The 14,050-nt window shown below is 36.5% G+C and overlaps 1 protein-coding gene across 1 annotated transcript in view; it reads right to left on the bottom strand.

Annotated features, from left to right (window-relative positions):
• LOC137241025 (WD repeat-containing protein on Y chromosome) overlaps nucleotides 1–14,050 on the bottom strand; it is a 59,056-nt gene that overhangs the window by 928 nt on the left and 44,078 nt on the right. The window contains exons 8-9 of the mRNA XM_067768173.1: nucleotides 11,289–11,489; nucleotides 11,059–11,230 (exon numbers count right to left, since the gene is read on the bottom strand). Coding sequence (XP_067624274.1) covers nucleotides 11,059–11,230; nucleotides 11,289–11,489 — 373 coding nt within the window. The remainder of the gene's footprint in view (nucleotides 1–11,058; nucleotides 11,231–11,288; nucleotides 11,490–14,050) is intronic.

Raw genomic sequence — 14,050 nt, 5'->3', positions numbered from 1 at the left:
AATAAGGGAAAATCACCATGTAGGAAAATTAACCTAGGGTAACCCTGGAATATGCTGTATGACATGGGTATCAAATGGAAGGTATTAAAGAGTATTTTAAAAGGGAAGGGGCCTTAGTTCTATAGGCGGACGCCTTTTCGAGATATCGCCATAAAGGTGGACCAGGGGTGACTCTAGAATGCGTTTGTACGATATGGGTATCAAATGGAAGGTATTAAAGAGTATTTTAGAGGGGAGGGGGCCATAGTTCTATAGGTGGACGCCTTTTCGAGATATCGCCATAAAAGTGGACCAGGGCTGACTCTAGAATGTGTTTGTACGATATGGGTATTAAATTAAAGGTGTTAAAAGGGAGTGGCCTTAATTGTATGTATATGTGAAGTCGTTTTCGAGATATCGACCAAAATGTGGACCAGGATGACCCACAGCATCATCTCTAGGGTACCGCTAATTTATTTATATATGTAATACCACGAACAGTATTCCTGCCAAGATTCAAAGGGCAAAAAATCAATCCAATCACCATGTTTCATCCCTTTTTTCGTATTTGGTATAGAATTATGGCATTTTTTTCATTTTTCCAAGTTTTCGACATCGAAAAAGTGGGCGTGGTCATAGTCGGATTTCGCCCATTTTTAATACCAAGATAAAGTGAGTTCAGATAAGTACGTGGCCTAAGTTTAGTAAAGATATATCGATTTTTGCTCAGTTATCGTGTTAACGGCCAAGAGGAAGGACAGACGGTCGACTGTGTATAAAAACTGGGCGTGTTTTCAACCGATTTCGCCGATTTTCACAGAAAACAATTACCGACATAGAAGCTATGCCCTTACCAAATTTCACAAGGATTGGTAAATTTTTGTTCGCCTAATTGCATTAAAAGTATTCTAGACAAATTAAATGAAAAAGGGCGGAGCCACGCCCATTTTGAAATTTTCTTTTATTTTTGTATTTTGTTGCACCATATCATTACTGGAGTTGAATGTTGACATAATTTACTTAACAGTGTAAAGATATTCAATTTTTTGTTAAAATTTTACTTTTAAAATTTCTTTTTTTAAAAAGTGGGCGTGTTCGTCATCCGATTTTGCTAATTTTTATTTAGCATATAGTAAGAGGAGTAATGTTCCTGCCAAATTTCATCATGATATCTTCAACGACTTTCAACTTACAGCTTGCAAAACTTTAAATTTACCTTATTTTAAAAGTGGGCGGTGCCACGCCCATTGTCCCAAATTTTACTAATTTTCTATTCTGCGTCATAAGGTCAACCCACCTACCAAGTTTTATCGCTTTGTCCGTCTTTGGTAATGAATTATCGCACTTTTTCGGTTTATCGAAATTTTCGATATCGAAAAAGTGGGCGTGGTTATAGTCCGATTTCGTTCATTTTAAATAGCGATCTGTGATGAGTGCCCAGGAACTTACATACCAAATTATTGGTATTATTAAATTATGAATCACCTCCCAGCCAGCAATTTTTGAAAATTTTGATCAAAAAATATTTAAATATCATACCGCAAGATGATTAAAAACGTTCAAATTTAAAAGCATTTTCTGTTCGAAAATTAATGTATCGTCGGGAGAAAAATGTAACATAAATGTGGTTATTCTTGAATAATCATTTATGATTCATATTTCGATACGCTTTTTATTCATATTTGATGTCATTGTAAAATTGAGCTTTAATTCTTTTAGTGTAATATTTGACTGCTTTTCACAGTCATTTGCTGATCATATTCGTGGACATATTTCAATCGTTTTGGTTGAGATTTTTGAATCATTTTTGAATGCGATTGCGATGCATTTATTCTTCTTATCTCATTCAAAATGAGATAATACATAATAATCTTATTTCATCAGGGGAAGAAAGAATGCGGAAGTGAGCTATTTGAACCACAGGTCACTCGCAAACAAACTTGACCGCAGGTGTATGACTACAACATCCAACATCAGTTATAATCGTAAACATCTTAAAATACGATACGGTACGGGATGTTGAAGACATATCCTGGTACATACATATGTCAAGAATGTTTCACTTACCTGGGGTTCAAATCGCTCACAACCTTTGTATTGTCCACTTATGTATTTTGTGGGAAGCCGAAGGTGGAGAAATGGTTGGGGAAATCTTCGGGCACGAGCAGCATTAGCATCACATTGTCTTGAAGAATGTCTTAATAATAAAAATTGTATATATGTATGTACATATTTTTTCTGAACTTCATGATTGAAAAAATGTGTGTATGTGAGAAAATAAGATTTTCAATGAAAAGTAAAATTTTAACAAGCATAAAACTCATTATTCAGTCAACAAATATAGTCAGATTTAGAAAGCTGAATTAAAAATGATTATAAATTTTTGATCACCTAAAGTAAGCACATTTGATTCAAATATGATTCCAAAATGTGATTGAAAAAATATATCCAGTTTTTGATCATCAAAGGTAAGCATATTTGATTATTTTTTGTTGGTTTTTATGAAATATTAAAATTTAATCATCAAAGGTCTTCAAAAATGATTCCAAAAAGTGATCGAAAAATGCTTTTCAAAAGACTAAAGACTAAATTGCAGTTCAAATGTTATTGTATTATGTTAAATTTAAGTGAACTGTTGGAAAATATGTTATTGCTTGATGTTAGTTATTAATAACTTTTTAATGTTTGTTTTTTCGTTTTATGTTTTATTAGAATAAACCAGACTCCCTGATGAAGATGTTATAAAAAACATCGAAACGCGTAGGAGAATAAGAAAAAACAAAAGTTTTTGTCTTTTTATTTATCGGCCGAAAAGCTCCTTTTGGAAAAATTAATAAAAATGCTTTTCAGTTTTTGATCGTCAAAAGTATTTTCATATTTGATTATTAAAAATAATTAGCAATATCGGAGTATTACATATTTGACCGCTGAGCGGAACATCACCCTCTCTCGGCTGAAAGCCCCATTACAGAATTTTTTGTATAAATTCCCCAACTCTCGTCAAAATATTTTAAATTTATGCAGAGGTAGCGCGTTTTCGAAATGGTGGCTGAGATATGGTGAAATTCCACTCCGCAGTCGAAATGGCGATATATTTATTGTATTATGTACAAAGGAATGTTGATGATAGCGATTTAATAAAACGGTTTGTTTATATTCATTGAATGTGTGATAAATCAAGTTGTTACTTTCTTTACTGACTTCAACCAAACTCATAAATTTATTTCTATTTCACCAATTATAAGTTGACAAAAAATTAATACTCTTCTCCTAAAACTCATTGAAATATGTACATACTTATCGGTTTTTATAAGATTAAACAAGGTAAAATTGACATCTCTCCAACCTCCTAATTCAGGGTGCTAGGCACGGTCTCTTTTGGATGAATTGCAGGCATGGGATATTTTCGGAACGAAGCCTTTCCCATACCTCTTCGGGAAATAATGATGGCCTTATCACAGCAAGGGGCGCTCTTATATTGGACGGTTTTTATCCCCACTTTTAACATTACACCGCTGAGCCCGCCTTGTTGGACAGGTGGTCGTACGACCACGATTAACTCAAAAACTTCTAAAGTAAGTAAGGATGAGATGTAGAAATTGCTATCAATGATGATTCGGACGCGAATAGCGATGATAGTATGCAGTCAGTGCGCTCGGTAGAGGAGCACCCTACCAGCCCGAAGAAAGTACCAACGTCAACCTAACCAATGACTATAGCGATCGCTTGGCATGGGCCAGAGAGACAGTGCTCCGAGAGGCAAAAGGCAGCGATCGGCTGAACCTGGCAAGCTTTAAAACCCCTAAGGCAATGGACTGGTACAAATTTCAAAAATGTGTATCAGGAAGACTTGGGCATATTAAAGAGTTTACCACCGTTGCGGAGTTGGAGGAGTGCAACAACTCTGAGAAGATTCAAAGAGAAAGTGAAGCCACAATAGTGGAGTTAATTCTTCTTAGAGGGAAGGTAAACGAGATTCTTTAGTTGGCAGAAGTTGCGGAAAACGAAGTGATGGGACGAATATAGAGATCTGTTGTAGATCTTTGAAGGTGAGAGCAACATCGAAGAGGGTTTCCTGCAAAAATTTTTGTGCGGACATAGAAAGCTCCAGCGAAACGGCGAGACTGAGGAAATTCATATCAAATGGAGATGCGGTCCAGGCACTGATAAAAAAGATCGGAGGGCAATGGTCACACTGTAGTAAAGGTCCCTTGAGGCACTACTTAACACACATTTCCCATCAGGATATGATGTAGGTTAGGTTAGGTTAGATTGGCCACCGGTGCGAGCGCCAGTGTACTTAGGCCCAAAAGTTCCCATTGTCATACCACGTGGCACGTGGATCCCTCCCCTACTCAAACCAACAGGTCGATTCAGCAAATGTCAGGAATTGCTTAGGTTCCAATTTAGCCAGATAACAAAGATCGTCAAAGAAGGGAGATCCTAGAGCACAGAAAATGCTTGACTGTTTCTATATCCTCTTCGTCTTTGCAGCTCCTGCAATAAACATTTTAAGGAGCACCCAAACGTCGGCTCCCATTCAGGCCACACGAGCTTAGTGTGGTAGCGCACCGGCAGCTGCAACACAGGTATCTTATATTTTGTAGTGAACAGAACCAGTTCAGTTTTGGCTGAATTGACTGATGTACCTTTACTCCTGGTCCAGTTCTCCACCAGTCTCAGCTTAGTTTGCATTAGATCGCATAGTGTCTGCGGAAACTTCCCGCTAACTAACAGCGCGAGGTCGTCTGTATATGCGTTTACCTTACTGCATCCGTCCTTCTCAAGAAGAACCAAGAGCCCAAGCTGATTACTGTATCAGTTATCGCAGAGGGCGTACCGCTGTTGAAAGCTCCCTCAATGTCGAGGAAAGCTATCAGTGTGAAGTCCTTGAACGCCAAGGATTTCTCGATCTGGGAGACAACTGCATGCAAGGCCGTCTCCGTGGTCTTCCCTTTCATATACGCAAACAGGGATGTCGATAGCTTTCCCTCCAAGGACTCCCTTAATGCGGAGTCCATTAATTTCACGAGTGTTTTCAGCTGGAAGGATGTCAGACATATCGGTCTGAAGTCTTTAGGGTCGCGTGAACAGTCCTTCCAACCGTTGACTAGTAGCTCCGTTGAGGTTGCAGATGGAAATAAAAATTTAAGTTTTCGCTTGCGGATTCTAAAAACGAAGGTCGAGACGCGTCTTTTGATACCAACTTTGATTATTTTTGATAAAAATTAGGTGGTGCACCGTTTTGTAAAACGTTACCTTGAGATTATACACAAAATACGAAATTCTCAAAATCCTCGCAAATATTCATTATTTCCGTTTATACCCTTTTTATGGGGAAATACCAGGAAAATACCCGGAATATTCCTATTTTGTATCTTTTTTTGGATATTTAAAAATAATTTGAATCGATGCTACTTGGAATAACAGTTCAGAAATTAAACTGATACGTCATTTAAAATTAAGAAATTTTTGTTTTGATTTTAAACAAGCAACCCAGCAAATATTACAAGTCAACAATTAGTTCGAACTCATTTAGGAGCGTGAAGTGAATACGATATGACTCCTAGCAGGCGCATAAACAGCTCATATTTTACTGTTAATATGATTCCTACACAGGCCTCTTTCCTACGCAGGCCATATTGGCTTATTTTGGGTTCTATAATGACACAATTCATGGCTATTCGGAAGAATTATTGACACATATCCGAATCGGAAAATATAGGCAAACAATTTTTGTAATAAAACTCCCCTGAAATTATCTTGTTAATAGAAATGAAATACATAAGTTTTAATTGAATTCAAATTTTATTTAGAACTAGCAGACCCGTCAGACGTTGTTCTGCCCTAAATTTGGCCTATCTGCATACATTTTAATAAGCTTTTTTCGTCTAGCTCTGCCCTAACCCTCTATACCTTTTCCTAATCTTTTTATTCACTCCTCCCTACGTCTTTTTCGCTTCATCTCCATCTTCGTCTCATTCTATCTCTTTCTCAGTCTCCTCTATTTTCTCTTCTCTCTAGTTTTTCTCCTTCTTCTTCATCTCTTATTGCCAGTCCCAGAGGGTGGTATGTATTTTGTTTCAGTCCCATTCCGAGTCTCAGTCCCAGTCCCACTCCGAGTCTCAGTCCCAGTCCCAGTCCTAGTCCTAATCCCAGTCCCGTCCCAGTCCGTCTCTGGTATACTTCCCGGAAAAAAGCATCGTAACTACTAATATAGGCAAATTTATATACGAAATTTCAGGCAAATCGAATAGGACGTATGTAAATAGGTATGTGGGTAATATTAATTCTTGTCTTTATTTCGGCTTCGCATGCATATTTATCAGTTTTTGTTCAATATTATGATAACTCATTATTTAGTCAGAAAAAATAATCAAATTGTATTTATATGTAGGGAAATTGAAAATTTAATCATCTAAATACTGAGTGGGTACATAATAATCTAATTCCATAAGGGGAAGAAAGCATGCGGAAGTGAGCTATGTGAACCACAGGTTAATCGCAAACAAACTTGACCGATATACACCTGCAACTACAACATTCTACATCAGTTATGATCGTCAACATCTTAAAATACGATGCGGTACGGGATGTTGAAGACATATCCTGGTACATACATATGTCAAGAATGTTTCACTTACCTGGGGCCAAATAGCTCACAACCTTTGTATTGTCCACTTATTATGTATTTTCTGGCAATCCGAAGGTGAAGAAATGGTTGGGGAAATCTTCGGTCACGAGCAGCATTTGCATTATATTGCCTTGAAGAATATCTTAATAATAAAATTTTTATATATGTACATATTTTTCTGAACTTCATGACTGAAAAATGTGTGTATGTAAAAAAATAATATTTTCAATGAATATAAATTTTTAAGAAGTATAAAATGCATTATTCAGTCAACAAATATAGTCAGAAAAAATTCAGAAAGCTGAACTAAAAATTATTATAAATTTTTGATCACCTAAAGTAAACACATTTGATTCAAATATGATTCCAAAATGTGATTGAAAAACTATATTCAGTTTTTGATCATCAAAGGTAAGCATATTTAATTATTCTTTGTTGAAATATTAAAATTTAATCATCAAAGGACTTCGAAAATGATTCAGAAAAGTGATCGAAAAATGCTTTTCGGGTTTTGATCATCAAAAGTATTCATATTTGATTATTTCTTTTGTTCACTTGTATGATAACTCATTATTTAGTCAGAAAGAGTAATCAAATTGTATTTATATGTAGGGAAATTCAAAATTAAATCGCCCAAAAAAAAGTAGGGACTACCTCACAGTTTACATCGAGTAAATGCCTAAAAAATAACGAGTGACGGCTCTTATATTTATGCTCTTTGGTCAGTCAACCAAAAACTTAGGGGTAATGTTCGATAACACTCTCACCTTCAAGCCGCATGTCCCCGAAATCGTATCCAAAGTACAAAGCCGCAACAAAATCTTCAAGTTGCTTGCCGACAGCACTTGGGGAAAGATAATTTACGCTGCTAACCACTTACAAAGCAATTGGCCGGCCGCTTATGTGCTACGCACCACCAGATTGGCCGCCTGGTATTAAAAACAAACAAGGGAAGAGGCTGCAGAACCAAAGAGGATAAATATAATAAGAGCCGTCACTCGTTATTTTTTAGGCATTTACTCGATGTAAACTGTGAGGTAGTCGCTACTTTTTTTTTTGGGGCGAGATGTTTATAAATGTCTTTTATACATTTTCATGGGGTATTTGTGTTTATTTTTCCGACTGTATTTAATTAATTATTTAATTCTCTTTCCAAAAAACACGTTTGCATAAAGTGACAACACCGCATGGATAAATGGAAGGCAATTCAAAAATGTTCCTCATAAAACAAAAGTAGGGACTACCTCACAGTTTACATCGGGTAAATGCCAAAAAAATAACGAGTGACTGCAAAGAGGATAAGTATAATAAGAGCCGTCACTCGTTATTTTTTAGGCATTTACTCGATGTAAACTGTGAGGTAGTCCCTACTTTTTTTTGGGCGATTTAATTTTGAATTTCCCTACATATAAATACAATTTGATTACTCTTTCTGCGGCTCTTATTATATTTATCCTCTTTGGCAGAACTACTACGGGATGTCTTCTTATGATGCCAGAGCATCACCTAGACTAGTGAGCCAAAAAAACATAACGAAATCCTGAACAGACAATTTTAGTTGAAATGTCATAAACCGGGACCCCTAGCAAACAATTGTTTGATCTGGCCCTGCCTCCAAGAGGGATAAGGAAATAGCTCCGTAAGCACTTTAATAAGATCCGTTTGATCCAGACAAGCATAAGGTGGCCCTAAGCCTAATAATCACATAATCGGTAAACACCATTGGGTTTTTTGGGGGATACTTACGGCGTCATTTAACTGTCCGAAGGCTCATTCTCATATGTTCTATTTAAATGTGAGTATTGAACGATTTATGGCGCACTACTTTTTCTAACTATAGGAAAGGCTTCTACCGAAGATTGGTGGAATCGGTCGATGGCCACGGTCACTTTTCATATCTCAAATATTTTTCATAAATAGAATTATTCGAAATTTTAGCACCGAATGAGGCTTTTATTTCCGAATTTAGCACTTATCACATTTACAAGTGGGCGTGGCATTGCCGGTGCATTCAAAATCTTGAAAACGGTTAAAGTTATAATGGTGAAATTTTATATGCTTCTTTCCTATACAAAGATGACATCATCTGCGAAAAATAATTTGATTCGATTTATGACCCCGACCATTTTCTGCATATTTATATAAAAATACGAATTTTAGACACATATGACGTGTTTTCTCTGTAACTTATGAAGCTAAACCAATTAATATTTAGGGAAAAAATCTCATAAGGACGACTTAAGATACCCATTTGCAAATTTTGAAAAAGGGCATGCCAACGCCCACTTTTGCCACTTGAACTTGCCGAGAGGGTTAACATATATTAGAAAATATCGAACAATGTTTAGAAAGAGTAAAGAAATTTTAGTTAAAGGAACCAATAATCGATGCAAAGAGATATGGTTAAGTAAAATTATGGTTATGGTGTAGGCGTTATGCCTACGGCAACTTTTTCAGGTCATTTACGGGGCAATTAATGGTGACTTATCTATAACCAGATAAAACAGCGGATCCAACCTACCTTATGGAAATCAATGTATTCGATTAATGCTGCCATACCATAACGCTAACGCCATAACCATATCATAGCCAACCAATTGGTTTTTGGTTTTTCGGCATATCCATAACCTAAAAATATTTGAGTTGCGAAATTTATTACCTTTTTGTAGATTTTATTTATTGCTTTGGATACATTTTGACTAAGATACTTATTTTTTGTGGTATATGTTTGTAATTTTTTGCGTTTTCTTCATTTTTATGAAATTTTCACAATTTTTAGGTTAAGGCACCAATAACTGATGCCAATTTGATATGGATAAGTAAAAATATGTTTATGACTATGGCGTTAGGGTTACAGGGCCAATCAAACTTCCTTAACCCTAACGCCGTAGTCGTAACCATACCCATATCCATAACCATCTCCAATGTGATCGATTAATGGTGCCTTAACCTAAAAATCGTGAAAGAATCATAAAAATTAAGAAAACGCAAAAAATTAAAAACATATTCCACAAAAAATAAGTCTCTTAGTCATAATGTATCCAAAACAATGAATAAAATCTACAAAAATTATTAAATTCACCAACTCAAATATTTTTAGGTTATGGATATGGCGAGAAACCAAAAACCAATTGGTTGGATATGATATGGTTATGGCTTTAGCGTTATGGTATCCCTTAAAAAAACGCGAGTACTATATAAATAATGTAAGGAATACTTCTTTGGGAGTATAGGACTGCTCCAAATCTAATCTGTATTCATACAAAAAATGTGCTCCAATTAACATTGCGATGTCCTAGGAGAGGAGTAGGTGATCCCACTCTCGCTTTGTTTGTGAGTATTCCATAGAGTACATACGAGAGTACTTTCCAAGGTACTTTCACTGTAGTTCTCCATGGAGCACCCACAGAGGATCATATGCCAAAGTACTAAAGAGGAATTGTGTCGGAAAGAATTATCGATGTGGATTTAATTTAAAATGAAAGTAAATGAAGAGGGGCAAACAACTTTTATATTTTATACTACGAATATTCTTATGTTATTTACATTTGCGTGAATAAAGAAACTAATATAATACGCATACGCATACGTGGATAAAGAAACTAATATAAAATGTGTACATAAAACCAGTGCGCGGTTGCATTTTATCAGTGTTGCCATAGTAAAATTTTATTATCAGTTATTTGTATGCAATATTTTACTTTTGGCAACTCTGTTCGATCGTAATTGTGTCGTGATCACGGTTGTTAAAAAACGAGCAAACTAGCAATGATCGGCTGATGGTGTTCCGCAAACGCATTGCAAAGGAGTATTGTTAGAGTACTCCAACATGAAGAAAATGGAACACGTAATCCAACAATTTTTGCAGGGATGGCACCATTAATCGATTACATCGATTTCCATAAGGTTGGTTCGATCAGCTGTTTTATCTGGTTATGGATAAGTCACCATTAATTGGACCTTTAAACCTATACAATGAAAACTTGGATACTAATACTGTTTTCACACAGAAACTTAATGATCTCATTTCACCTGCTAAGATTAGTATGAAGGATGAGACAGACAATCATGGCGGAACGATACAAGGTGGGAGCATGGTGACATACCTACAAACAAAAAAAATTGCATGTATTTGTAAATTCGATGGACAAATGTCAAAATCGTACTGCGCCGGTAGTTGATGTATCAAATCAAATAAAAAAGGTTATAATCAGCTGTTCGATGCGGCCACCTTGTATCGTTCCGCCATGCAGACAATGACATTTGCTTTGAAAACAGAGTTGCATTGTGCTTTTGACTTCATTAGGCATTCTATTAGCTACTAATGAAATAATAATAGATTCGAATTTTGTAGGGAAGATTGAGCTCAATACGCGTCTTAATGTAGAAAACTGCCTTTATTATTCAATAAGCCGTCTGTGTGAAAACAGTATAATTGAGCTTACCTTCATTGTTGTGGAACTTGCCACTTTCTTGATATCGGGTGGCATACGATAACGATTATCTTCCTCTACTGTTTCGAATGGCGATAATTTAATCCAAGGCAAAGGTGTTCCCAAAGTACCAAGATAACGCCCACCAAGTGACCATAGACGACACGAACAGTCGTGACTACCACTAAGAAAACAAAATTTTAATAAATTGAAAATAGATATAAAAATCGTATTTAACTTACGTTAACAATATTTTCGGTGTATTAATAAAAACAATAGAATTTACCGCTTTAAGATGTCCTTTATAAGAGCTCAGCAGCATTGGCTCTGGTTGGTATTTAACTGCACGTTTGGCGCGAGTCAGCAAACGTTCCTTTCTCAAAAATATGAATTGCAAACGAAGTAATGGCATACAAATATTCTGCTTCTCACTCTCCGGTATGCTGTTTGGAGCATAGCATTTATATTAAAAAATGGAATACACAAAATATTACCAAATAAAAATTAATAAGTTTCTTATTTGGTATGTGGGTGAATGCAACAGTTACCATCCATTAAAGTGGCATGCAGCATGCGACATGCCACAAAGTAATAAACAAGGCAAAATACCACAAGTCATTAAAATGTCAACAGTTGTTTCGTAATGTTGTATAAATTGACATCGCTACTATCTAATACATATATATGTACATTAGGGTGGGTCAAATTGTATTGGGAAAAATGGGGGGAAAACAACTTCATGTGCACGTCCAGTTTCTGAATCTATGGGTCATACTGAGTAATATTATCCATGGGACCATAGGTCTGAAATGAATTTCGAGACTCCCTAATATTGTTAGAACATTTTATATCCCAATCCGAATCCGAATTTGACATTTATTCTCATGTTTTTTATTTGTGAGAGCCGCTATTCGGATTGGGATATAAAATTTTCTAACAAAATTAGGGAGGCTCGAAATTCATTTCAGACCTATGGTCCCATGGACAATATACCTGCAAAAATTGTTATATTACGTGTTCCATTTTCTTCATGTTGGAGTACTCTAACAATACTCCTTTGCAATGCGTTTGCGGACCACCATCAGCCGATCATTGCTCGTTTTTTAACGTCCGTGATCACGACACGATGACGATCGAACAGAGTTGCCAAAAGTAAAATATTGCATACAAATAACTGATAATAAAATTTTACTATGGCAACTCTGATAAAATGCAACCGCGCACTGGTTTTATGTATACATACTATAGTATAGAGAAATATTAGTTTCTTTATTCACGCAAATGCTAAATAACATAAGAATATTCGTAGTAAAAAATATAAAAGTTGTATTGCCCCTCTTCATTTACTTTCATTTTAAATTAAATTCACTCCGATAATTCTTTCCGACACAATTCCTTTTTAGTACTTTGGCATATGATCCTCTGTGGGTGCTCCATAGAGTACAACAGTGAAAGTATTTTGGAAAGTACTCTCACGTATGTACTCTATGGAATACTCACAAACAAAGCGAGAGTGGGATCACCTACTCCTCTGCTAGGACATCGCAATGTTAATTGGAGCACATTTTTTGAGTACTCGCGTTTTTTGAGAATTAGTATCGTTCAGTTCGGCAAAAAAAAACAGAATCGTAAGCAATTTTTATATGTAGCTTGTCGCCATGACGTAAGGGCAGAAGAATCATGCAAATATTCAAACGCATGGAGTTTTCGTATTTGCCTTGCAAACGAGCAAACGCCTGAATTTATTATATTCACGCATGCAATAAGTTGGTTGATTTTAAATCAATGTCGATTATGTTCGTTTAAGCAAGATGGATCATTGAACACGATCATATTGCCGAATGTAATCGAACGTTGTTGTGTTCGATTTTTGCTGTTGTCTGAATCGTACCCATATTCATAACAATCTCCAATGTGATCGATTAATGGTGCCATAACCAAAAAATCGTGAAAATTTCATAAAAATTAAGAAAACGCAAAAAATTACAACCATATTCCACAAAAAATATGTCTCTTAGTCATAACTTATCCAAAACAATGAAGAAAATCTACAAAAGGTTATTAAATTCACCAACTCAAATATTTTTATGTTATGGATATAGCGAGGAACCAAAAACCAAACGTCGAAAAGCTTCAATCACAACAGACTGCCAATGATTTCGCAACTCGACTCTCACACCTGCTCTATGAGAGCACAACTCATCCTGAAGGAATACAGGATCAGTGGGAGCATATCTCCAAAGCACTTCGTACTGCCGCCGAGGAAAAAATTGGTTACCGGCGGCCACGAAAAAACAACTGGTACGAAGAAGAATGCCGCGTTGCAACCGAAAGAAAATACGCTGCCTACAGGGCTACGTTAAAAGCGAGTGCGACAAGAGGAGTGTGTGAACGCTATCGTGAGTTGAAAAGGGAAGCGAGACGCTTTTTCAGGAAGAAAAAAGCAGAAGCAGAAAGGCGTGAGTGCGAGGAGCTTGAGCTGCTAGCCACCAGGAATAACGCCCGAAAATTCTACCAAAAAATACGGCGACAGACGGAAGGTTTTAAGACCGGGGCAAACTCCTGTAGGAATGAAAACGGCGACCTTGTAACTGATGTCCAGAGAGTGCTTAGATTATGGAGGGAATACTTCTCTGTTCTCCTAAATGGAGGCAGCAATTCACCGCGCAGAGATGAAGAACCCGATCCCGCAATCGATGATGATGGAATATATGTCCCCCCGCCCGATTATGACAAAGTTAGAATAGCAATAACCAGATTGAAAAACAACAAGGCCGTGGGCGCTGATGGATTGCCTGCGGAGCTATTCAAGTACGGCGGCGAGGAGTTGGTAAGGCGCATACATCAGCTTATTCGCAAAATGTTTGTCGCTTGTTTACATTTTCTTATCGTGTGCAAATTAAAGTCCGCGAATATAATTAAATTTCTTGTATATTTTCCTTGCCTAGATTAGGTGCGCGAGTGTTTCTTTGTAAAAAGGGAGCAACGCGGCTCCTCGTACAGT

Source organism: Eurosta solidaginis, chromosome 2 (assembly GCF_040869045.1).
Source record: "Eurosta solidaginis isolate ZX-2024a chromosome 2, ASM4086904v1, whole genome shotgun sequence".
NCBI classification, from domain to species: domain Eukaryota; kingdom Metazoa; phylum Arthropoda; class Insecta; order Diptera; family Tephritidae; genus Eurosta; species Eurosta solidaginis.
Note: the sequence above shows the minus strand (reverse complement) of the source record. Positions and strands in the feature narration are given on the sequence as shown.